Below are 25,736 nucleotides of genomic sequence, written 5' to 3'. Positions count from 1 at the left end.
CGCGGTGCGTGCCCCCCGGCTTATCTCAGGGGACAGGCTTCCCCCGAGGAGCCCCGAGGCACTGCAGGGGCGAGCTCCTTCACACCACCTCTGGCCACGAAACGTCTCTCCATCACACATAACACCCTTTCACAGAAGGTTTAGGAGATACTCCATCTCTGGAAACACAGCGGCACATCTGCACGCTGCTCTTAATAACCGGGCTGCCTGGCGGAGGGAATCAGTCCCTGAAGAAAGATGCTTTTCAAAGCCGTCTCACCTCAGCACACGATTTTTTTTAACTTTTTTTTTTTCCTTTGCCTCCTTGTCTCCAGGGACCTGTCCAACCCTTTTTAAATGGTTTTAGCCCGCTGAAGTCAGCTTTCTGCTTCCAAGCTTTTAAAGAGAACGAATGCCATACGTGGCGCCAATTCTCCCCTAGGTTACATCTCTCCTTCCCTTTGAAGTCAGCTGGGTTGCAAAGAGGTAAATGAGAGCAGGATTTGGCCCCTGGAGCTAACAATGCTGTGAAACCGCTCTGTGGTTTACTTACTTACTTATTTTCCCTGGGGTGACGGGAGACGGTTTTTAAGACCCGGTTATAATTTGCGTCGGTCCCTATTTTTAATACTCGGGGCGATGACCGTGCAAACGCCGGTGTAACGACGGCGCTGCCCTCGCAGGGGAGCGCTTCACGGCGACGGGGCGACAACGAGCGGAGCCGCCACCGGGGCGAAGGCGCTGCGGGACGGGGCTGCGGGGGGCTGCTTGCTCTGCCGAGGCGGGGAGCGAAGGGGCAGCCGCTCCCCAGCCCGATTCCCGTCGCTGCAGGCGCAGCCACCGGCCGGGAGGGTACAAGGGAGTAAGGGGGGGAGGGGGGGACCGGGGGGGGTCGGGGGATCGCAGCTGCTGGGTGCGCTCCGGCCGAGGCCTCCGGGCAGGGAGCGAGCCCCGTCGCCGTCGAGGCGGCTGTTCTCCGCCGGCGGGACACGCGTGGCCCCCGGACGGGCACCCGCACTTCCTTCAAGCTGCCTTGAGAATGCTCCGCTGCTGCTGCTGGGAGCTGGGGCTTTTACGGGCACGGGAGATGCTCCTTGTCCTCGGCTCCTCTAGAGTTTACTGGCTGCCTTTAAAGAGGGACATTTATTGGGATAAAAGTGGATTGCAGGCTGCAACAAAGTTGCATGTGTCTTTCATTTAAAAGACACCGAGAGCTCTTTTTTTTTTTTTTTTTTCCTTTCTTTTTCCCTCCCCCAAGGCATTTAGTGCTTTTAAGGCACAGTTATAAACAAGCTGCCGAAACGCCAGCACACGGAGATGCGGGCGGCGGGGCCGGGGGGCAGGGAGAGGATCTGGTTCCTTGGGTCTGGAGCAGGCGTTGCTCCAAAAGGTGCAAGGGAGAAACGTGCCGCTCCTGCAAGGACACCCAGAGCTCACACCGCCTCCGAGCAGGCCGCCGGAGCGGTTCCGGGCACCTGGGCCTGCCCCCCGCCCGGGCGATGCCGCCGGGCTGACCCCCACCGCGGGCAACGCTCCCCCCTCCGCGCCCCTTCCCCTTCTCCAGGCTCCCACCTCCCCCTCCCCCGCGCAGACCCTCCCGGTCCCCCAAACACCCGCAAGCAGCCCCAAATCCTCCAGCGCCCGCCTCTGCGCTCCCCCGCGCATCCCTCGGCGGGGCGGCCGCGGGCCGGGGGGGCCGAGGGGCGGCCGCCGGGGGGTGTCGGAGGAGGCCGCAGCACCGCGAAACGGGGCGGAGGGGCGGGGGTGGCCGCCGGCGCTGCGGGCTCGCTGGGAAGCAAGGGCAGGTTGTGCCTGTGCGTGTGCGCGCCGGGCGATGCCTGCAGCTGCTTGCTGGGGCGGTGGGGAGAAATCGCTGAAGCACGCACGTCTCGCTTTGCTATCTCTTTCTCCAGAAAAAAAAAAAAAAAATCAGGCTAGAGACCAGCCGAAGAAGGAGCCGGGAAGTACACGGGACCTGAACTGGCCTTCTCTTCACCTTTGGCTGGGTTCACAGGAAAGGTCTCTAAGAGGCTCAGCAGCCCTGTCTGGCCATTACCGCACCTACACTTCAACTGCTCACTAAAGCTTCACTTCTTCTTCCCCCACATGGGGCAAGGGCCCTTCAAACTCATTTCTGAAATAGCCTTCATAGGACAAACTCGGGCCCATGATGCTGCAATACTGACCTGAACAGATCGCAGAACTGTTTTTTACCTTACTCTAATGAATATGAGAGTGAGCTTTCTTTCACCAGGGAGCATGGAGAAAGTCTTTTGTGTAATTTGGGACTTTTCTAAAAGTTCCTCCTCTCTCATCTATGTTTTAAATCCTGTCCATGTGCAAAAGGACCAAGGAATTTAACATTTTAAAGCTCATACTTTGGGTGAAAACCACCCACTTTTTCAATATCCATAGAAATGCAGGCTTACATGGCTCATTTCTTTTTATTACTTAAGATTCTGTTTTGCTACTTTCTGTTTTAATCACCTCATGCACATACGCACACACATACACACACACACGTGCACACAGAGGAGGACTGGAGGTCCTTTCGATAGCAGAACCATTCCCATATTATCCTTCAGGCCAGCTTGTGAAGTGAGAGACTTTTGCCTTTAAGTTCCTCTTTTTTCCATTCCCACTACATGAACAACACCCTCTAACATTTCTTTCTCTCTTCTACTTTAGGACCAAATTTCCGAGTTGTTTAAAAAAGAAGGAACACTGGTTCTTAATTTTACAGTTTCAGAGAGCAGGACTGCAGTTACCAGTCGGATCGATTAAAGAAAATTCTTTACTTGAGGGTATGTGCCCTAGAAATTACCTTGCCCTGAGCCTCCCGGGGAGCTGGGGGAAGAGGGAGGGCAGCCCGGGATTACTCTCTTTTCAGAATCCCTGGAGAAATGCGAATACGTTGCAGAAGGGAAATGTCCTTTCCGTGTGCCGTCCCTCCTCCCTCCTTGTCTCCCCTCACCCTCCCCGCACGCCTGTGTGTGTCTATCTGTCTGAAACGGATCTGTCTGTCGAAAATGGGCCTGGAACTCCCTCCTGCGTTCGGATTAGGTCTTAGGGGACCTGGGGTGGAGTTACAGTGCTTGCCTATTTTCATATTCATTAGAAATGGGAGGTTGCATAAGGATCCCTGCTGAGCTTCAAGATATAAAAGCAACTTCGGGTTCCCCCTTTCAAGACGAGACAAATCAAAGGTTCAGAGGCAAAACAGCTCCCTGAGCTCTGAACGTCTTTTCCTCCCTCCTTCCTTCCCTCCTATCCACTCACCCGCTCTCCCTCCCCTGCTCACAGTCCAGCCTCTGTCTAGGGAAGAGGCTTTCAAGCAGCTTTAGATGATTATGGATTTTCTGAGCGAGAAGTTTGCCCTGAAGAGCCAGCCAAGCAAAAACAGTGACTTTTACATGGGAGCAGGAGGCACTTTGGAGCACGTTATGGAAACTTTGGACAATGAGTCCTTTTATAGCAAAACGTCAGGCAGCAAATGTGTGCAGGCCTTCAACCCTCTGCAAAGGGCTGAGCATCATGTGAGGCTGGACAGGACATCACCCTGCCAGGACAATAACGGTAAGTCTTCACCCTAGGGTTATTCTTGCTCCTCTGCTTCGCCCTTCCTGGAGACGTACTGGGCAGACCAGGGGTTCTCCTGCCCGGGGAGACCAGAGGCAGCCGCGCAGCCTTGGGGTGCTGGCATGTGGGGCGCTACCAGGTAAATAATACTAATAACAATAAGGGCAATGGTACCGATGATGATGATGATAATAATAGAAATAATAATCGTGACAACGACAACAACAGAAATGATCTAAAAGCAGGAAAAGGCAATCGCTCGCTCGGAAGCCTTCTTTGCCACTCAGTGCCGCCCCCCCGGCTGCTGCCCTCCCTCTCTGCCGGCCCCGGGCAGGGTCCCTCGGCTGTGCCCCGGAAGCACCGCGGCGCTGGGAGCGTAGCTCCGAGCACGGAGCACGGCTCGCCGGCGGGGAGGAAAGGGACGGGAGGGAAAGAGACCGAGATCGGAATCGGGATCAGGATCGGGACCGGGATCGGGCGCTGCCCGCCCGTGCCGCTCCCCGCCGCGCCGGGGCTCGGGGCCGGCGTGCGGTGTTCCCGGCTCCGGCTGCAGACAGTGGCCGGGCGGGCTCCTCTTCCCCCCTGCAAAACTCTGGAAGCTGCCCCGGGGCTCGGGGACGGCGGCGTCGCAAGCGCGGAACGCGCTGTCTCGGTGCGGTACCGCCACGGGATGAAACCCGAGGCTCGTTTGGTCACGTCTGGTTCTGCCCAGTAACGCTCCGCGGTTATAGGATTTACCGCTGTTATTGATATGATTTTTTGCTGTACTACCGAATAATGCTCAACAGACGTAAAGCATGATTCTTCATACTGACTGAAAACGATTGAGGTAATTCAAACGTCCGTGTATTGTTGTTATTATTATTATTATTATTATTATTATTATTATTATTATTATTATTATTAAATATTATTTTCTAGCTGGTCGGCAAAGAAGAACGTGGAATGTTTTATTTTATAAAGAGTTTATAAATCCGCCCATCATTCCACCATGATGCAATCCATGTTTAGAAAAAAATAATAATTTTAAAAGCTCATCCCAGCGGAGTCGGAAATACGGTTAAAATCAGCTGCAAAAATGAGACTAACGATAGACTAACAATATCTTACATTTTTTGACTTCATATAGGTATTGATTATTATTGTTATTATTATTATTATTTGAGAACATCCTTTTTGGATGAAACAGTTTGTAAGAAATAATGACAAATTTCTGCAAGTGCAACTTCGAAAAACTGCAGAAAATTGATTTGCCCATTGAAGTTTTTCTTAATTAGCTCATTTAATGTGTGCCTTGGGGGCTTTGGGGCATTTCCTATCTATGTATGCATTGATGGCAAGTATCTAAAAATTCTGTTTGGTTCAAATCACCTCGGAGTAAAAGTAAATAAATTATTGAGAATGCAAGAAAAAAAAAAACACTCCAAAGCAAGCCCTTTATCGCATGTTACATGACATCTTTGTAAATTTTGATTTCAATAGTTTCAAAGGTTTTTTTTTTTTTTGCCTGTTTCTGGGATTAAAAAGAAAAAAAAGCCCTTTCGAATCCAGTAACTTACTGCATGATTATTTTTTCACTGATGTGAGATATGTAAAAATAGAAAAATAGAAAACATTTTCATTTTGTATTAAAAAGCTACCGAGAAATATTTCTTATCTCAACGACTCATATTTTACATAAAGATAAATAGTTCCTGCGATCCCTATACAAAGTATTTGAAACGATCTCTTTTAACAAGTTAACATTTTGCAGAAACTCTCTGCATTTTCTAACCATAACAAACTTAATTGGAAGCAATTCCACTTTACAAATCCAAGAGAACGTATGTGGAATCTATTGAGTTTGTTAAGTGAGGTTGATTTTCAGTTTCATTTGCTTCTTAATTTGTCAGTTTACAGCTATTTAGCTTACTCTGAAGTTATTCTGCATTTTCATAGAAATAGAGCGAGCCTTGTTTATCTGCTTCCAAGCTTAAAGGTACATTTGCCAATAGCTTTGTACCACTTATATGAAAATCTGTTTTGGGCTAAGATATCTTATCTGTGCAACTCAAGTTGAATCTGATTTCATGGATTATTACCTACTTCACTGGCAGAGTAATATATTCAAGTAGTCTCCTTAAACTGAAAGATTTTATGATATTTTCAGACACAATTTTTAGTTTAAATTTAGTGATTTAGTACTTTTATTCTATTTGTCATTAATGTTGCAGAGTCCTTTTCCTCCATCTCATATGGGAATACACGTAGATACAGGATCTGGTTCTTTATGACACTATTTTGTATGAAACCTTCAATCTAAAGCCCCCTTTTAACCAGTTATTTCCCTCCCCCACCTTGTGTACAGTGAACTATGGGATTACTAAAGTGGAAGGACAGCCTCTTCACGCAGAACTGAACAGGCCCTTGGACAATTGCAACAATCTCAGGATGTCTCCGGTGAAAGGGATGCAGGAGAAGGGGGAACTGGATGAACTTGGTGATAAGTGTGACAGCAATGTCTCCAGCAGTAAGAAGAGGAGACACAGAACAACTTTCACCAGTTTGCAGTTGGAGGAACTGGAGAAAGTATTCCAGAAAACTCATTACCCTGATGTCTATGTAAGAGAACAACTAGCTCTGAGAACAGAGCTCACTGAGGCCAGAGTCCAGGTAGGAACCAAATTTGAGCATTTCCATGGCAAGTTCTTCATTGTAAGAAGTGATAAATGGCACTCTTGGGGATTGTACAAAATCCCATAAAGTTAATGTGAATAGATCATTTTGCTTTATTTCTTTTTAGATATAAGCTGTTATATTGCAGTGCTAAAATAATTTGTTATTACTATTTTTAATAGCTTGTGTTGCTGTTCTAGAAACTTGTTTAAAAGATGAGAAAATAATATCAGTATGAAAGCAGTCTTCATCTTTGGTTGTCCTCCTTTACTGTTGGAATTATAGGCAGTGAATGCATAAAGTGTTAATGTGTAAAGATCCCATTAAAGAGATAAGTTTTATGTAGTTCAGATTGGTGATGATGCAGAACTTTACTGCAGAGGATTCTGTTTGTGTTGCGGTATGAAAAACACAAATTTAAAAAGCAATGAAATTCCTTGTTTATTCCAAAGAGTAAGCAATGAAGCTGCACATATATAAATGTATGTGTGTGTGAGTGCTTGTGTATGCAATTGTGTGCGACGTCTGTGTATGGCAAAGACATAATCCTCTCATCTCATCTGAATGCTTAAAGCTAGCAAAATTGGGAAATACGTTTGCTTGTTTTTAAACTTGAATACTCAATGAATAATGTTATTCTAATTTTTGGATCAAAACATACCGGTGGACATTAATTTCAGTGTTTGAGCTTTCTAACTGCATACAAGGTTGATTCATTCATTATGTGTACATATACTAATCTCAAGGATATTTATGACTTTGGATGTTTAATGGTGATAAAAGAAGCTAAAATATCCAGGAAAAGCAACCCTTCCCCCATTAAGAGAACCTCCCTTAGAAAAAGGTGTTAACTGCATTTTGCAGTTTCATCATATTTTAAGAGATCTTCCCCATTCTGTTAATACTCATCATTTCAATTTAGGGAATAGCAGTCCTGTAGATTCATACCGACTGAGATTAATTCTTTTAATTTAGTGACTTGAATATGATAACAACTTCACAACTTGTAATTAAATGCATACTCCCACATGCATATAGAGAAATAGGCGTCAGCGCACATGCATACAACTGAAATTAAACCAGGATCATTTTCAGAAAGAAATTCCATTAATTAATTTTATAAATGTGTTCTTTTCATGTCTGTTCAACCAGATGGCATACACACCGTTGTCATCTGAAAACAGTCCAAAATCATCTGTCAGTTACATCGATACAATATCAGTGATGCCAATGGAACTTAGTTCAATAGCTTTTTAACTCTTCGGGCTCTGTGCAATCCCTCTCCCTCTGAATTTGGGACAATTTTCCAAATATGACTTCTATTCATTAGGCTTTACTCATGACTTAAAAAACAAACAAACAAACAAACAAAAAAAACCCCCTTGCATAATGTTAAATTTCTGCTCTTACAATTGCATAATTCTGGAATCATGAGAAATACTTCAAGAATAAGTTAATAGGCAGAAAAGGAGAGGAGAATAGGACTTAAATTTGTCTTTTTTTTTTTTTCCTCACATTGTTCTCTAAGTTTTAGGATCTTCATATGGTAAAAGTATTAGAAATAAGAGAGTAAATATTAAAACATAATTATCTGCACCAGTCTTTCATATAATATCTACTTCTATTTCATTTACATATTTTCCCCTTTCTTAAAAGATAATTAATCTTTACATTTCTCATACACTAAATATGAAGGGAAATGGTGATCATTTTTATCCAGAGTAGCAACAGTATTCCATCACAAGGTTAAGCAATTTTAAAGGCCTTACATCATTAGAGGCAAGCATCTGGCAATTCAAGGATAACAAGCAGCAGATTTTTACATTACTTTGTGGAGGCAAATGGTTACTTTATCTCTGCCAAGAGTCAGTTTCTAGTAAAGTGATGTAAACAGAAACATTTTGGGGGATTGTCAAAGGAAAAAAAAAAAAAGTGCTTTTCTCCTTAGTCCCTATAAATTCAAGCAAATTGTTTGATTTAATTTAGCAGAGTGATCAGCTGGTTGCCTTACCCACATTTCCCTTCACCGCCATTTCATCAATATCCAGTTTAATATTTATACTGCATACATGCAGAGAGAGCCAACCTGAACCTAATTTATCTAACTTGTTCCCTTTCCTGCTTCATGTCAGTGAAGTAATTGGCACCCATTTTAAGGAGATTGTCAAGGTCTTTTTTCAATGAAAGAGCCTCATTACTAAATTCCCTTAGTGTGTTCTTGGTGCCTCCTGTGGAGACAGAAGATTTTTTTCCCCTCTTTTCTTTTTTGCTGAGCCTCAGGCATAATAAATAATACAAATTTACCAACAAGGTCCTTAACAATATATACTCAGCAGTTACATGCATGGGCCTTGCTTTGATTGCTGAGTGCATTTTAAAAGATTGCACATACTAAATTTGCCATGAGTCCTTGAGAATTAAAATAAGCAAAATTATGCTCTGGTTGCTAAAGGAGCATCAAAAGAAAGTTGAGTTCTCCAAGAAATCAAGATAAAAAGTGAATTATAAAACAAATTGTGTTATTTTGAGTATTCTACCTTCAAGGATCAGAAACTCCCTCAAAATGATGTTCACAGGTGCTGTTTACCAATAAATAAATAAATAAATAAATAAATAAAAATCCATTAATATATGTGTCTGTCCAAATGGGTTCACCGTTCATTTAAAAGGAAGACTAGTCAATGATATTGTTTCCATAAAAAAAAAAAAAACTGAAAGAAAAAAATTTTGAAGACCACTGGACAATAACAGATACTAGTCAAAGCAAGAAATGTGCATATAATAAATTTTGAAATAACACACAATACTCAATTTATTATAGAACAGTCCAAAGGTTATATAAGCATCAAGAAGGCAGCTTTTAGTTGACATGTAGACATTGCTTCAAAACTAATTTATGTTGTAATCTAAATATAAAGTGTAATCTAAATGTAAGTGTTTCTTCCATTGTTGGAAACACAGATACTTCCTAATACAAATACAATAGTTTTAAACTGTCTAAGATATCATGATTGCTCATCATTCTTCACTGTTAGCTGTAACCCTTGCTCACAGAAACTCTTTTCTGTAGCGCTGACTACTGCCCTTGTGCCAGCATTCCCTGCCTTTTCATTATAGCCCTTGATAAAGTCTACATGTACCTCTAGGAGACAGAGCACAGGTAGTCATATCAAGTCAGTGGTCTTGTGAAATTAAAAGAAAGTCTCTTTACAGTGCAACTTGCTGCTACTTGGAGATTTTTCACTAAAGAAGTGACTGTCAAAATTAGCACTACCTGATCATCAGATTATTCCTTTGCCTTTTTTTTTTTTTTTTTAACGACAGTAGATAGGAAGTAACTTATTTTTTCAATAGCTAGAAATAACTTAACACTGAGAAGATTAAATTTTAACAGGAACTGCAGGAGATTCATGAGCTTCCTTTTCGTAGATAGACAGTCGTTTCAGTCATTTTCAAAGCTGCTGAAGTCTCTCTCTTTTTTTTTTTTTAAATGACTCTGCAAACTATGTAATTAAGTTTATCTCCATGATTATCTTCTTGTTTACTCTAGGTTTGGTTCCAGAATCGAAGAGCAAAATGGAGGAAAAGAGAACGTTACGGTCAGATCCAGCAAGCTAAGAGCCATTTTGCTGCCACTTATGATATATCTGTTCTTCCAAGGACTGACAGCTACCCCCAGGTATGGTGAAGACCAAGTATTATTTTCGTTCTCCATTTATCTTCTCTTGCCTTCCTAGGCATATACCTACACAGAGGATTGAAGAAGACTTTTCTGTGTTTAGTTTTTAGTGTTCTTTAGACTTGTTGCTGGGAGCTGAAATTGTGAACAACAGTTCTGACGCCTAATATGAGTAACTAACTCTTAAAATACAAGTATTTTTTAAGGAATGATCTTAGGAGCTGCAGTTTCACATAAGCTATGTACTAAAAATATTTGGCAATATGGTTGTGCAGCTAATTATATTCTGCACATAAAAATTATATGTGGATTTGATCTAGGTCTACATACACATTATGGATGTAGTATAAACCCACTGAGATTGACAGGTGATCTCTAGGTATCTTTCTTCTGATGTATTAAACACACACTATTTCTTTACAGACCTCAATAGACCATAAAATGTAACAAGTATTCTGCTAGCATGAAAGTTTTTATGGTCATAAATAATCCGAATTGAATCTATAGAGCTGGGAGAGGGAAGGGAGGAGACAATAAAGCTCTCCTGAACAATAGTAATTTGATGACTTGTTCTTATTCTTGTTTTTTTTTTTTTTTTGTTTCTTCTTCTTCTTCTTCTTCCTCTTCTTCTTTCTCATTTCTCCTTCATTATATAGTAATGTATTATTGTGTAATAAGATCTTAACCTTCTGTTTCTATTCTCCAGTTCTTTGTTTTTCTGCCTTGCGTTGCAATCTGTCATTGTTTTCCTGCTTGTTTGTTTCATTATATTGAATAGTTTTGTTTTGAAGCCATTGCTTTTCATGTCTCTTGCTTCCCATTGTTTTTACCATATAATTTAAAAAGAAAAGACTCCAGACAAAGTAAAATTCTGTTAAGTGTCCCTGTGGCAAAGTAATTCCACTACTGTTGTCTTGGTTATCTTCTAGTTCTTCAGGTAATAGGGCCTCTGTTAGCCTTAGGAATACACTCACATTCAAAAATATTATTGGCTCTGTCTATGTGGGCTTGTTTTGTTCATGTTCTGCGTTGGCTGAATATGATTAGCTTTGGACCAGAGGTCTCAGACCCATGTCTCAACTATCCTAGTTAATGTGCTTTACTTCTTAGGCAGTTGAACGCTAGGTTCAATGTCTAAGACAGAGCTGGCTTGTGTTCCAGCAGCTCAGAGTATGGTCACAAACATTTCAAACAAGGTGGAACCCATCATTCTACCTGTTAATATTTATAATGTAACAGTGTATTAATGAAAATTACATCAGAAACCACTGAATGATACTTGGAACCGTTCAGCCTGGAGAAGAGGAGGCTCAGAGTAGATATTATCAATGTTTATAAATACATGAAGGGAGGGTGCAAAGAGGACAGACCCCGGATCTTTTTAATGGTGCCATGACAGAACAAGAAGCAATGGGCACAGACTGGAACACAAGATTTTCCACCTAAACATCAGGAAACAATTCTTCACTGTGCAGATGATGCAACACTGACATAGGTTGTCCAGACAGGTTATGGTATCTCCCTCCCAGGAGATCTTCAAAAGCCACCTGGACATGGTGCTGGGCAATCTGCACTGGGTGGCTCTGCTTGAGAAGAGGTGTTCGGACCGGATGATGACCCCCAGTGGTCCCTTCCAACCTCAACCACTATGTGATTCTGTGATTCTATGGTATACTGTATGTTTAAGAAGGAGGACACGGTCTGAGACCTACCTAAGTGGAAGTGTGTGTAAAAAACAAACAAACAAAAAAAAAACAGTCAAAACAAGAACAAAACACCACAAAACCAACAACCTGAATCACTCCGAGGTGGATTCACAAAGACACAGATGCACAGACACTTATAGATCTCACTTAAGGTGTCCAAATATCTTTAGAAGAATCTTCTGGCTTCTCTATGACATCATAACACGTGAACAGTGATTTGGACTTCCCATCTCTGACTCAGTTTTCTAGACCGAATTGGCTGTCTCCAAGCTCTTGTATTTTTAACAAGACTTCATCTACAAATGTTCGCAACAGTCAAAAGTTTTATTAGCATAAAATAAGGAAGTAAATAAGTCATTGGTAAGCACTTAAAATTGTTGTCCTAAACTAAAAGTTTTTTTTTTTTTTGAAGAAACATTCAAAAGGCAGGAGAATATCACTAACAAAAATCTAAACCCAATGAAACATCTATTCTGTACTTTCAGATTGTTAAAAACATGAATGAATTTACAGTATTTCTTTTTTTTTGGATTTGTTAAAGAATATCTTCCCTGGGCTGATGACACATCTAAGTTTCAGGCTGGCAAAACTTTCTGTCACTGATTTATAAATTCTTAAAAATAGGAGACTGAAATGGAAATGTTGATAGAATAATCTATATAAAGGAACTCTTAAATATATAGAAATATAAAATGTATACTCATTCATAAACATAGATGTGTATTACTCACCCACAATGACAGACTAACACACTGCAGATAAACAGATAGCCTCAAACATAATTAACTCTAGTCACCTGCAAGAGAAAGTTGTATTGTACCGTAATGTACTTTATGAATAGGAACAAGGAGCTAAATGAAGGTGAGAGCCCTCTGTATACTGGCTGTTTCAGTTGGATGTTTATATGCATAGTTTTGCTACATGATAAAAACAAGCCATCTTAGTCGTCAATAAAGAATGTGGCTACCTTTCTGTATACTGCAATAAGAATTTGTATCAAGGCAAAAATCACTGAACAGCCAATGCAATTTCATGTTCTTGCTAACCTACTGGTAATTCTTTGTAGTTTCACATTCTTAAATCTTCATGATCAGTAAAATTATATATATATTGTTTATCATATATATAGCTTATTTCCAGTGAGAATACTTTATACTTAAGTGAGAATACAATGAAAATCCATATTAAAACCACAATAGCCCTAAATTAAAATCTTTTGAACTAGAACATTTATAAGTGCCTTACTCACAGGAAATGAATATATGATACATGATTTACCTATAAATTCATTAATCTATTCTACAGAAAGATATTCTGACAGAAAGAGATATTTAAAATTGTGACCTGCATGTTTGGTCTTAGCATTACATGATGATTTCCCAGAACAATTCCATTACTTCAGTGCTCTGAGAATGCTCACAAGTGGAAAAAATACTGCAAGAAATAAAGCAATTTTTTTTAAAATTTTATTTTTTCTTTTTCCTGTGTACAAGCTCTCTTATTGTGACACTGACATCACCAGAGATTAGACAGGTTTTGTCATACTTTCAAATAACCAGATTTTCCTGGGGACTGTGGAACAGATTACTCAAGCTTGATTTTGAGTCCCTTACTAACATGGAGGAAAACAGACTTTTTTCTTGGCAAAAAATGTAGGATGATGTTGAAAAATGGATAAAATCAAGCTGGGATATTTATTTACTGCTGTGTGGCAGAAGAAAAAAGAATAAATGTGAATTTCTGGTGTGCATTATATGAATTTGCAGTCTGAAGATTTCTGCTTTGAGCCCCACCATGGATACGTTCCCAAAATAGACATCCAACTTGCATTCCAGCAGAAACATCAGTCTCTTTTGCAGCCAACAGAGGGTGTGGAGACCCCTGCTTAGTCTCTTCACCAATTATCTTCATGAGGTACAAATTAAGAACATGATGCTGCTATACAGTGTGTGACTATATAAACCTGAAAGATTTTCCTATGAGAAAATTATCTTTTCAACTTATTTCAGAGAGAAGACTGGCTGTGAATTTTTGTGAATTTGTGAATTGGCTGTGAAGCCAATCTAATTTTGCTGTTATATTACAAATCTTTACCTTCAATATAGTAAAACATTTTTTTTCCTAGATCATATTTGTTTGTGTTGCTAATTCAGTTGCCCCTTAATTATTTTTACAGCATGTGGACTTAAGGTGCTGCTTATTGTGCAAAATTCTTGCTGAGCTGGCTGTCAAGAGCTTAAGTATCTCCTAAATTGTCCAAATTCTGCACAAAAATATCTCTCATTAATTATATTGGCAACACCTGGATTGCAGGGGAGGACAGTTAGTAGACTATTTTGGGACAATAATCTGTTATTCACCTGAAATTTCCAGGCCTTCTGTGACTACTGTTGGCAAATATAATAATGGAAGAACAAAATAGAATTAAATTAAATGGCAAGAGGTAAAGCAAACAGTAGTTAAAAATTTCTAAATGCTAGATGTTTTAATGTTAGAAATATCATAAAATTTATAAGACTTCACTCAGAAAAACTATTTAACTTATGACAAAATTATGCTGAAAAGTAGTTGTTCTTTTTTTCTAGGAAAATATTGTGTACATTACTTTTCATAAATTTTAGTAAAAGGTTTCTGATTAATTAGTTTCAAGTTTCTCTTTTGGATGTAATACATTGTAGTCTAAATAATGTATTGGTTAAAACCATTATCCAAGACCCTTTGTACTTCATTAGTCAGCAATATTCTGCTGATGGTATGAAAGCTAAGAGAAAGCATCCTAATAAGGGGAAAATGAATGCAGATTCAACTTGCCTAAGTAAACGTTAGTAAACAAGCAATACTTAATTTGGTCAGCTAAGTATAATGTCTAGTATTATTTAAGATGTCTTGGGATATCTGAGACACTGTTATGGTGCTGACAAACAAGACTTACAACAAGCAAGCACCATTCAGAGGAGGTAGTTGCTGGTCAGGTAGATCTAGACACTTGTGTTTAGGAAATTTAATCAAAGAGACTTACTAACACAACTTGGTTCCATTTAAAAGTAGGTGAAAATCTGGTCAATGAAGTAGTCTATTCCTAAAGTAGGTATAAAATAAGTAAGGCAATCTCTAAATATGTATTTTTTTCTCCGTTGCCTAGTTCAGATGCAGACATCTACAGATGTCTTAGATGGACATATGTATTTTGTGTTGGGAAAGGAACAACAGAATAGTTGCTTCTCTTACTTTATTGGTCTTGACCACTTTTGGTGTACTGTGCCCTCTGAGAAGGCTAATGCTACAAAGGCTGACTTTGTCAGATTCAAGGCTTTGGTATAAGTACAAAGGTACCAGCAAACCTGAGATAAACTAATTTTTATACCCTCCTTATTTGCCTGAGTGAATTTGATCAAAAGCCTATATTACTATCTGTAGACCTCTAGTTATCTCGGCAAAAGTTAAATTTAATTTATAGTTGTTATACTTATAAATGTAAGTGAAACAGCATGTAAATAAACAGCTGCATTAATTTGTGCCCTTGAAAAGCAGACATAAGGGGCAACATTATCTACCCCCACCCCACTTGTTCCCTTCCTGCACTTTGCATCTTTTCCTCTTGTTCTCTGAGTCTGGTTCACCTGTCATTGTCCTTCTAAGTTCCTCTGAAATGTTTTATCCTTTCAAACTGTTATACTTTTCATGCACTATCACGTGTGAAATTTGTTTGTTCATTCAAATTTACTTGATAATGTAGGCAAGAGTTGGACAGAACTTAACTTACTTTCATGGAAAATCCAGCCTAGTGTAGATGGGAATCCTAAAAGGAGGCAAAAACATTTTAAAGATAATGGAACTGCAGAGATACAAGATGGAGGGTGCAGAAAGAAGGGAGAATGCTGAAATCACAAAAAAAAAAAAAAAAAAAAAAGAAGAGTGAAGATTCTGAAGTTTACATTCCACCCATGATAAAGATAAATCAAATTAAATACGCTGAAGAGCATAGCATCCCATGATTTGTTTTGGCAGCAGAAGTGTGTAGAAGTGGTATCAATATACATGTGTTATGTACTAAGCCCTTGGATCATCATTACAGTTCTGCTCTAGCCTTGCTACATATGGGTAATTCTCATTAGCAATAATCAAAGTTACATGCTCCAATTAAATTTTTCATATGGCATGCATTAGACACCACATGTTATATGACTTAAAAATTCTTTTAACTGTAGTAGACATAAATGACAGTTAATCACAATAGTTCATTAAGGCTATGGGTACACTGATTAAGTAGGAGTAGATGTGGTAGACATATCTCAACTATCTTCAAAGAAGCTTTACCGTATACTCATGTTGTCTAGCTGTGACAGCATGGAGCTCAGGCTGGGCCACCACCTGGGTAGTATGTTTCTTGCCACAAATGTGCTGACTGTTGCACTGCTGTGGCTGATCTTTCAACAAGAGTAACACTTCTCATCTTTTTGGGTGGTGTCTGTTCCACGCAAAATAGTTTGTGCACTGTGCTTTTATTTTTTTCTTGATTCTAAATCACCGTATGTTGTGAGACTCCTCAGAGTCTCAACATTTTGTTACATTTTTTTTGTTTGTTTCTGAAAACATGTATTACTTTAACACTGCGAGTGACTTTAGCTGGGGGTTATTTACAAGGCAAATTCTTTTTTTTTTTTTTTTAATGAGACAAAAACTTCTTTTTAATGTTATTTTTCAAGTGTGAAGTATTGTGTTTAACTGTATCATAGATGTGAAATGGAAGTAATTCTTATTGTAACTGACCCTAAGATTGCAGTAGCAAGAGGTTACAGAACATCTTGTACTAGAATTAAAACTTGATAACTTTTCAAATCCTGCATTATTTTGTTTTCTGGCAAACTGGTTAAGCATGGAAGATTTTATTTATTTATTTTATTTTGTTCACCATATGTAAGGCTGAAGTGGACTGAACAGAAATATCTTGTATTTTATAGCTGTATCATTAAGCTTCTGGCTTGCAAGATCCAACTTGTATTTTATGGACGTGTTTGAAAATGGTGTGCTGCAGCTCTCATATGAACCCAACAGAGTACAGCTGATCTTCACATGCTCACTAGGTCCAATGGCTTTGCTAGTGGATCACAAATTACACCAAGAAGCACTTTGTCTAGATCAAAATTAAAAAATCAGTGTGAGTGTGGTGGTTCCAAAGCTAGTCATTGAATCTCTAGCTGGAGATATTAAAAACTTGACTGGATAGGACTTGAGTAACCTGATCTAAATTCAAAGTTAGCTGTAGGCAGGTGTTTGGAAAAATAATCCCAGAGGCTCTTTTCAGCCTAAATTATTCTATGAATTGATGATTCTGCAAATTCAGGATGTACAGGCAAATCTCTGCCCATACTTTCAGTATTCCAAAAACAAACAAACAAACAAATAAAAATAAAGTAGTAAGTGACAGGCCAAATTAATTGTGTTGATGGACTAGGAACAGCCTACAGATTATAAATTGTAAACTAATAGTTTTGAGCAGTTTTAATGGCTATTGAATTTAATCTGCCCAAGTAGCCCCTTGTGCAAAACCAGGTTTCAGATTTTCTGTCAGGGCAAGGATTGTTTTTTTCACATTAAGAGAGAAGGAGTGACACAAGTTTACCCATTCATACTTCTTTTTTTTTTTTTTTCCTATCATCTGCATGTTTTCTATAGTTAGATGGATCCTTAACTGTTGTCTTCCTTGCAATGTCCAGGAACGTCCTAAGAACAGAGCCAATGAGTAGTATCTAATTACTATAGTAATAACAATAGCAATAATAAACTATTGGAATGATAATCTAATAACATAACACAACACAAATAATATATATTGTGTAATACAATAATAAGAATTTAATACCTAGAGATCTTAAAAGTGATGCCTCTTTTTTTTTTTCTTTTTTTTTTTTCTTTTTTTTTTTTTCTTTTTTTTTTTTTTCATGTGAAGCACTAAAACACATCCACTCAAATAGTAGCTGTGTGTGGTTATGTGTGGTTGTCTGTTGGGAGGAGACTCTGGTCTGGATAGGCATGGGAATAAAACACGAGAAAATAAACTAAAATATAATGCAGCACCAACAAACAAACAAACAAACACACAAAAACTTTAAAATATAATACATTTGGTAATGGGAGAACCAAAATTAGGTAAGTCATAGTAAAAGTCAGAAAATTTTGAAAACTGAGTTTATGTGACTTCTCTACATGTTGTATAAGAAGACCAAAGTTCTAGGAATTTGGCAGTTTTGAAGAAAAAAACAATGAAACTAAGAAGGATGACCTATTACTTCAGCTAATTTTCCTCTTCAGTGTCAAGCAGAAGGTCATATGCTTAGGAAGTGACATCATAACTATGTTAACAACCATAACTCTCCAGTTATGCTCTTGTCACAGCTTTGAAATCCTACTTTTTTTTTTTTTTTCTTCCTATTGGGAAGGGTGCATGCATGTGTGTGTATAAAATATACAGTAGGTAAATATATTGAAGGGTTCTGGTAATTTCATGGTAACCACAAGAGCAAAGCTCAAGTTGTTTGTGATGTTAACAGAAACCAGAGATGTGCTGCATGTATAGGCTCATTCACAGTCTCTGAATTGCCTTTTATATAGTTCATGGATCACACAAGAGCTTAAGAGGAAAAATATTTTCTTTAAATTCATGTACATAATGTCCTTTTTCCTTCCAACATACCAGAAGAAGGCCTGATAATTTTGACTTATTGTAAAGCATTACTATATTTATTTTTAATACAGGAATATCTTTTGCACCTAGATTTCTCTGTAAGTCATTTATCCTTGCTGAGAAATGAAAATCTAATACCTAAAATGAAGTCACTCAACTACTAAAATGAATGGAAATCCAATATGACTGAAACATAGTTCTGAAAACCATAACTGTCTCTTGAAAGAAGATGTAAAGCTCTTCTAGCATCTTAAGAATTTCTGAAGTTCTGAAATTAACTAATTTGGATTCCCTCCTCTAATGAAGAAACCTATGGCATCACTTTGAAAGTTTTAGCAAGGAAAGCTTGTTCACATATTTCTTTAATAAGACATTGATATATTTTAGGATTTGTGGCTGAATTCTGTCCTCATTTATACCTGTGCAAGTACATAGAAGTTAAGCTAAAAGAGATTTGTCTAGGATAAAAATATCAGAATAACTGGTGGAGCTAAACTTAGTTTGCTGCCAAAGAAATTAATAGAAATATGGAAAGAAAGGGTGATTTTGTGATACCTCCAGACCACACAGGTTATTGAGCACTTTGAAACTGAGCCTCTGAACCTTCTGAAGTCTTCCCATCATGACCACATTAAAAGCAAATTCATGTGTGCTTGCATTTAAGCAGTTTATTTTTTATTTTTAAAATTTTTCTTCCTATAACTTTATCTGTGCAATCTAGGCAACTGCAGAATTCGGGATAGGGTTTCTTAAGAAGAAATCTGAGTAGGTCAGGTAAATGAAACTTTGTCCCTTGTGAGTTAGCTCTGGGGGTGATGAGCTCCTTCAGAATTAGCTCCTGTATGAGAAGCTGCATAGATGCATTAGTCTCTCTCTGGACAAATTCATCCTGTTGTGAATGTTTTGAGACTAATAATTTGGCCTGAAAACACCATCAGAAAGAATGGTGTTTTGTGTGCATCTGTTTGAAATATGTTATATATATATATATATATATATATTTGCTGGATTCCTTTAAAATTGTATCAGCTCTGTTTTTCAATTCAGCAAAACAAACTGGAGTGAAACAGCATGGATATAAGAATGGGTGACTTTTTCTGTAGAAAGAAAGGGAAAGAAAATCCCAACTGTTGCTTAATCTGCCACTGCTGCTGCAAGAAATGTACATATAACCACAAAATACAAAAAAAAAAAAAAGTACAATTAAAAGATTCTACTGTTCCTGTACAAAAGAAAGGCAAGATTTTTGAATGGATGACTGTGTTTCTGCTTTTGTCAGTTCATGATTGAAACAGAGTACGTGTCGTTTGGGCTTTCAAGAAAAGTGAAAAATATTCTCAATCTTATAGGTTGTCACCTGTTATCTTCTTTACTACTTTCCTTTGTACTCTAATCACATGCCATATGGCTCCAAAATCTCTCTTTCAAAACAAATTTGCAAAGGTAGCAAGTCTTGGATGACCTCTCAGTTGCCATACACTTAACTACCATGTTTTCCAACTCTTTCAGGGTACTTATTTTCTTTTTGTCAGATTCTGTAAATTCTCACACTCTGCAAAGGATGTGAGAAACCTTCCAGGCAAAAGGATACTCAGGAATCCTTGAATCCTGAGCCATAAAACATGTACTGCTGTCTTTGGGAATATTGTGTGTGACCGAATGCAGCAAACTTTCATAACCAAGGCTATGGTTCAAATAGGTCCAGACACTGTATGTACTCCTGAGATAAACCATCTGTTCTCTGAGAACTAAAATAAAAAATAATATTTCTGATTATAAGTCAAAACAGGCTGAGGTAGCTAAGGAGTATTGAGGCAGCTGAAGATCATGTCAAGCTGTGGAGGGTCTCTTCTGAGAAAATGTTTGAGAGTCTTCTAAAAGTTGTTGAAGCTAGGAGGCAAGGATGGGAATGTTTTAATTTTTTTTTTTCTGCCTAGAGAAGAGGAGACTGAGGGGATGTCTGTAGCCTCCTCACAAGGGGAGCGGAGGGGCAAACACTGATCTCTGCTCTCTGGGGACAGTGAGAGGACACAATGGAATGGCACGGAGCTGCAACAGTGGAGGTTCAGTCTGGGTGTTAGGAAAAGGTTCTTCACCAGGACGGTGGTTAGGCACTGGAACAGGCTCCCCGGGGCAGTGGTCACAACACTGAGCCTGCTGGAGTTCAAAAAGTGTTTGGAAAATGCTCTCAGACATAGGGTCTGATTTTTGGGTGGTCCTATGAGGACCATGCAGTTGGACTCACTGATCCTTGTGGGACCCTTCCAACCTGGGATATTCTATGGTTCTGTGATTCTATGAAGAGCTCTGAAACTCTCACTGGAGTCTCTTACCTCATGTAGATCTCAGGAGGCCCAAAGGAAGGAGGAAATATTCTCGATCACCTCCCCCAGACACCTTATTCACTCCTTTACCTCTCAGCAGATCGCCTAAGATATGCAGAAGATGTCAGATGTGCGCCCAATTAGCTGTGTGTATGTGTATGTTTGGAAAGGAAAGCTGCATTTATGTGAGTGGGTGTGTCAGTGTGTGTATGCATGTATGTATAAACAAGGAGACTGGCTGTACCAAGAGTTTGGGAAGACATATTGCTACCCTGACCTTCCTTCAGTCCTCTGCAGGAAACCAAGATTAAGCATTTGCTGTTTTTTTTCTACTGCCGGAACTGCCAACGAGCCCAAATTAGTTAGCCAGCTCCTGATGACCTCTACTAATGCAACAGTCTGAAGTACTAACTTTTAAAATAAGACTCTAATTACCTCATCCTTTCTATCTGCACTAGATCTCAGCTAGATGAGTTCAGTGAACCATAATTTATCTCTTTAGCTTGTTGGTGGTTTGGTGGGTATGTGTTGTTCCAAAGTAATAGGACAATGGGAAAATAACCCTCAGAATTAGAAACATTTTTTTCAGTCTGTGTATGACTCATAATTCATTACTTCCACTGACCTCAAATTTGGCAGAAAAAAAAAAAAATCAGCTACAGTGATAACCTACACATATGAATGCCAAAATTCCTTTGTTTATGCATTTGGAACGTGAAGACAAAATTAAGTCTGAAGTCAGAGTTCACTTTACAGTGTTAACTGAAGAATAATTGCAATTACTCCAATGTATAGCAGAGAACTAAGATGTGGGCTCAATCCCAATGCAGCAGAGCAATGACTTACTCAACAGACAACAGATTTTTAGGAAGAAAACAAAAAGAAAAGGATATAGAACATGGTATAGGATATAGAAAAAGGATCCTGAACTGCAAATGATGGTTACATATGCCTTGCATCATGATATTTTCTGGTCTACTGCAGTTTGTAGTTTTTTTTAAAGTCAATATTCAGGAAAGAGATATAAGTGGAGAAGAAATAAATAAAATTAAAAAAAAACCACTACATAGAAGATTGGTGAGTGCATGTGAGAACCGACTGAGGAAGTCACAGTTTACCAGAAAGTATATCCATGAAGTTGTGATATAGAAATATAAAGAGCAGAGAATTTAAAAACATAGTATAGCTGCTGCGTGTGAAGTTTGATTTAAGCCAAGTGAAGAGGACAGATGAAAGAATGTACAGTCTCAGATAATGATGGGAGCTTACTTGTGCCAGGCCTTGAAAATCTTTCTGTATGTTCATCTAGTAATAAATATGTGAAAAATACCTATGTATAGTATCTGTTCATAGACAATAGAAGTCCGGAGACTCAGAATGAAGCTTTAAGTGCCTGCGAAGTATAGAAGGCATTACACATCAAAGCATGAATACATGGTTACTCCAGATCTTCAGCAGACATTGCTGGTAGCCACAAAGTTTGGCTCCTAGGCTCTCATGGAATATTTTCCAGGGATGTACAACACAGCCTGTTAAGGCTGAGAGCTGAAAAAGAAACGCCCTCAAGTATAATTTCATATAAAACTATTATGAAAAGAATTTTTCTCTTAAAGCTATCTTTGAAACAACTTCAGGAAATAAACTCTTGAATATATCATTAACAACCATGCTTATATCTTATGGTTTCATTTGCTTTAAAGTCATTATGCAGTGCTACTCAAGATTTAATATTAATTTAATATTAATTTAATACTTGTTGGTCTTTGTAGCTAGAGAAAGCCTACTTTGTTTTGTTCACAATTTTACATTGTTTCCTACCATTATATTAAAAAAGAATTCTGTTGAGGGGAAATTTTTATCATGAATATAGCTATGGTACTGTATACTCTTGACACCTTTTCTTTGATGGCAATTGTATTCCTTCCCTAATTCCACTGACTGGCTGGGCTGATGGCATCCTGAGGTTCAATGGTAAACATGCAGGACAGACTCACAGAGCAAATGGATGACAGAGTAAGGAATATGATTTAACAACCCCAGCTCCCAGGTGATGATTTTGATCCATATAGTGTCTTTATAGTATGTTTTTAACGAGATTGCAGAGAACTAGATAAGTAGTTGTTGCATGTTTTAGAACAGAACTAGTTATGGATGTACTAAGTGAAGCCAAGTAATGCAGAAAACAAAAGGTGAAATATCTAAATTTAATCTTGTTCATTTTATATGTTCCAGATTCAGAACAATCTGTGGGCAGGGAATGCGGCTAGCGGTTCTGTGGTTACTTCCTGCATGCTACCACGAGATACTTCCTCCTGTATGACACCTTATTCCCATTCACCCCGGACAGATTCTGGCTACACAGGCTTTTCAAACCACCAGAACCAGTTCAGTCATGTGCCCCTCAATAATTTTTTCACTGACTCTTTACTTTCTGGGACAACCAATGGACATGCTTTTGAAACCAAGCCGGAATTTGAAAGGAGGTCCTCCAGTATTGCAGTTCTACGGATGAAAGCCAAAGAGCATGCTGCCAATATTTCCTGGGCCATGTAAAATAGCAGTAACTTTTGGTTTTGTTTTTACTTTTTTTTTTGTTTTACTTTTTTTCTTTGTTTATAGAAAACTGAAAACATTTTAATTTTGCATATTTAAAGGACACAACAATAAGCTGCTGTGTGTGGAGTGCTAGAAATCACAATATACATGGTCTGCTTAAAAAAAAAAAACAGCAATATAATATTTAACAATAAAACTTAAGAATAAACCAAATAGATCTACCATGCATCAAGCTCAACAAGCCCTCTATTTTTTTTATATATAGAAACATGTTTTGTTGTACCAGTTGATGAAATATGATTATAGAACCTCAAAAAAGAATAAACCTATTAAGCAAACTTATCTACTCCATTGGTTTTTATCAGTCCTGTATAAAAAATTAATACTTTACAAATGAATACTCCACCAAGGAAGAACTCTGTAAAGGAAAATAAATTTATTAGACAAAAACCATGAGGTAAATCTCTAAGCACACCATGCAGAGAAGGAAATATATGATCATTTATGTTGTAGGTGAAATTTGTAGACCTAACTCTCTCAGCACTGTGCTGCTGCTCTGAGAGAGCTCTACTGTTTTGCCACAATGCTTGTTGAGCTCACTGGAACTCAACTGCACAACTGTTGTATTAGTGCACAATGAAAAGAGAAGGTAGTCCTTTATTTTATGAACCTGAGTGTATTCCTGTGAAAGATAACAAGATTTTTACTGAAGATATCACTAAAAGCAGGATCACAATGTTTAATGGAGTTTCAAAGAAATGCACAGATTGTGTAGATCAATTAGCGTTTAAATAAAACCTTTAACATTGCAGATAGAGTATCTTGAAACTTAGGTGACAAAGGAGGGCATGGAAAAGTACTGCAACACTTTCAAGAGAATCCACATTTAGAAACAAAATACAACAAAGTTTTGCTTCTATTTCAATCTTACTATTTTTTGTTTTGTTTTGTTTTGTTATCCTACAGTCAAATTGGAAAGGAAAAAGTCCAACAAGACTTTCCAGTTTGTCTGTAACTAATCTCAAGATGTTATAAGAGTACATTTCATTTAATTTTAGTAACAGTTTGTTGATATTTTGCTTATTTTTATTATTTTTTTTCAGAGTGTAAGACTGGCTTGCTCCCTTTAAAGTCCATAGGAAAAATCTTTGTGACTGCAGTGGCAGCAGAATTTGGCTCTCAGCTCCCAGCCTATCACAAAGGAATTAAAATGTCAGCAGACTTTCTGACATTTCTGGTGGAAAAAAAAAAAGAGGAGAAGAAAAATACTTTACATCTGGAGAATTGCTATCTGCTTTGATTTACTTCTCCTCCCTTTCCCCTGTCACATTCCAAGCTCCTTCAGATGAGTGAAACGTCAGCCTCTTTGAAAGCAACAGTCAGTCTCTCAGGTTCATAAAGGCAAAGTAAATTAATTGAAATAAAGAAGGACTTGCATGGCTGTGATTAGAACAGGATACAACTCTCTGGGCACCCCATGCTCCTTCTTGCTTTTCTCTCTGGCCATTAGTTAGAAAGGGAGGGTGGGTGAGGGGAGAAGGGAAGATCAGGGAAGCACAGTTCATCACTGCAAAAGCAGAACTACCAGAACTCATAAAAACATACTCACAAGAACCCCCCAGATTGTCTCTGCTCTTACTCATGAGGCTAAACTTGAAAATAAAAATTGGAGATGTGTCCATGCTTCAGTCTTTCAGTGGAATAAATAAATATAACTTTGAAATTATTAGGATCAGTTGAAAATGAGAATTTCACAGCAAATTCTTAGCTGACTGAAACTAAGGTTGTCATATTTGCTACTAACAATAAACTCAATGTTTAACACATACATATACTTCAGTTTGTGGTTTCCTAATTTTATTCTCCTTCTAAAAATGAACTTCAACTTTGGCCTGAAGAACTGTGAAAGAGCATTCTGGTTAGAACTTATCTTTTCCTTTTTATAGTCTGTTTAGACAGTAATAAAATGATCCTTATGATTTAAAGTAAAAAGATTTTTATTAGTACAGGTAAAGATACCACTTTTATATAGACATTTGCTCCACATACAGAAGTGGAAACACAAGTGTATTCCTTTTTTTTTTTTTTTTTTTTTTTCTTTTAAGCAGGTCAAATTGTTTCTAGTTCTAAAATATGTTTTTTGTTTTTCTTTTTTTTTCAGTTTCCTCATATTTTTTTTTAAAGTATAGTATATAGAACATGTCAAATAATTTTCCAGATAATATTTATTAGATCATCATTACTGGATAAAGAAGCAAAAGCTGGCAAACTTTGAACCATTTTTAATTGTTGCCTGTCATTCAGTTTGCTTATTTATTTTGATAGCAGAATTTGTAATTATTGTCTTGTGAAATCTGGAAAAAAGTTCATTGTTGCAAGGCATTTTATGTCAAGAATAAAATTAAACAATTCCTAGGAATCTATTGCACTGACAGAATGCTTGGGGAAAATAAAAATCCATTTTCAAAACTACAAAATTTTTAGATGCTTGAAGACTTCAAAATCAAAGGGGAAAATAAAAGACTGTCATCTTCCTGCTGATTTTAATTAAGTAAAAGGGATAGAGTTCTAAT

At 38.3% G+C, this 25,736-nt stretch overlaps 1 protein-coding gene across 2 annotated transcripts; it reads left to right on the top strand.

Annotated features, from left to right (window-relative positions):
• Positions 1–878: 878 nt before the first annotated feature.
• ALX1 (ALX homeobox 1) lies at positions 879–25,361 on the top strand. 2 transcript variants are annotated; one of them, XM_080588593.1, is made up of 5 exons: positions 879–2,783; positions 3,283–3,555; positions 5,906–6,210; positions 9,764–9,892; positions 22,840–25,361. In XM_080588593.1, the coding sequence occupies exons 2-5, from the start codon at positions 3,324–3,326 to the stop codon at positions 23,158–23,160; spliced, it is 987 nt and encodes a 328-aa protein (XP_080444719.1). In that variant the 5' UTR covers positions 879–2,783; positions 3,283–3,323; the 3' UTR covers positions 23,161–25,361. The 2 variants fall into 2 exon arrangements, with proteins under 2 accessions (XP_080444719.1, XP_080444718.1); XM_080588592.1 differs by lacking the exon at positions 879–2,783 and having other exon boundaries at positions 2,804–3,555.
• Positions 25,362–25,736: the final 375 nt, after the last annotated feature.

Source organism: Anser brachyrhynchus, assembly GCF_964034855.1.
Source record: "Anser brachyrhynchus genome assembly, chromosome: 1".
NCBI classification, from domain to species: domain Eukaryota; kingdom Metazoa; phylum Chordata; class Aves; order Anseriformes; family Anatidae; genus Anser; species Anser brachyrhynchus.
This window is presented reverse-complemented; position numbering and strand designations above follow the sequence as displayed.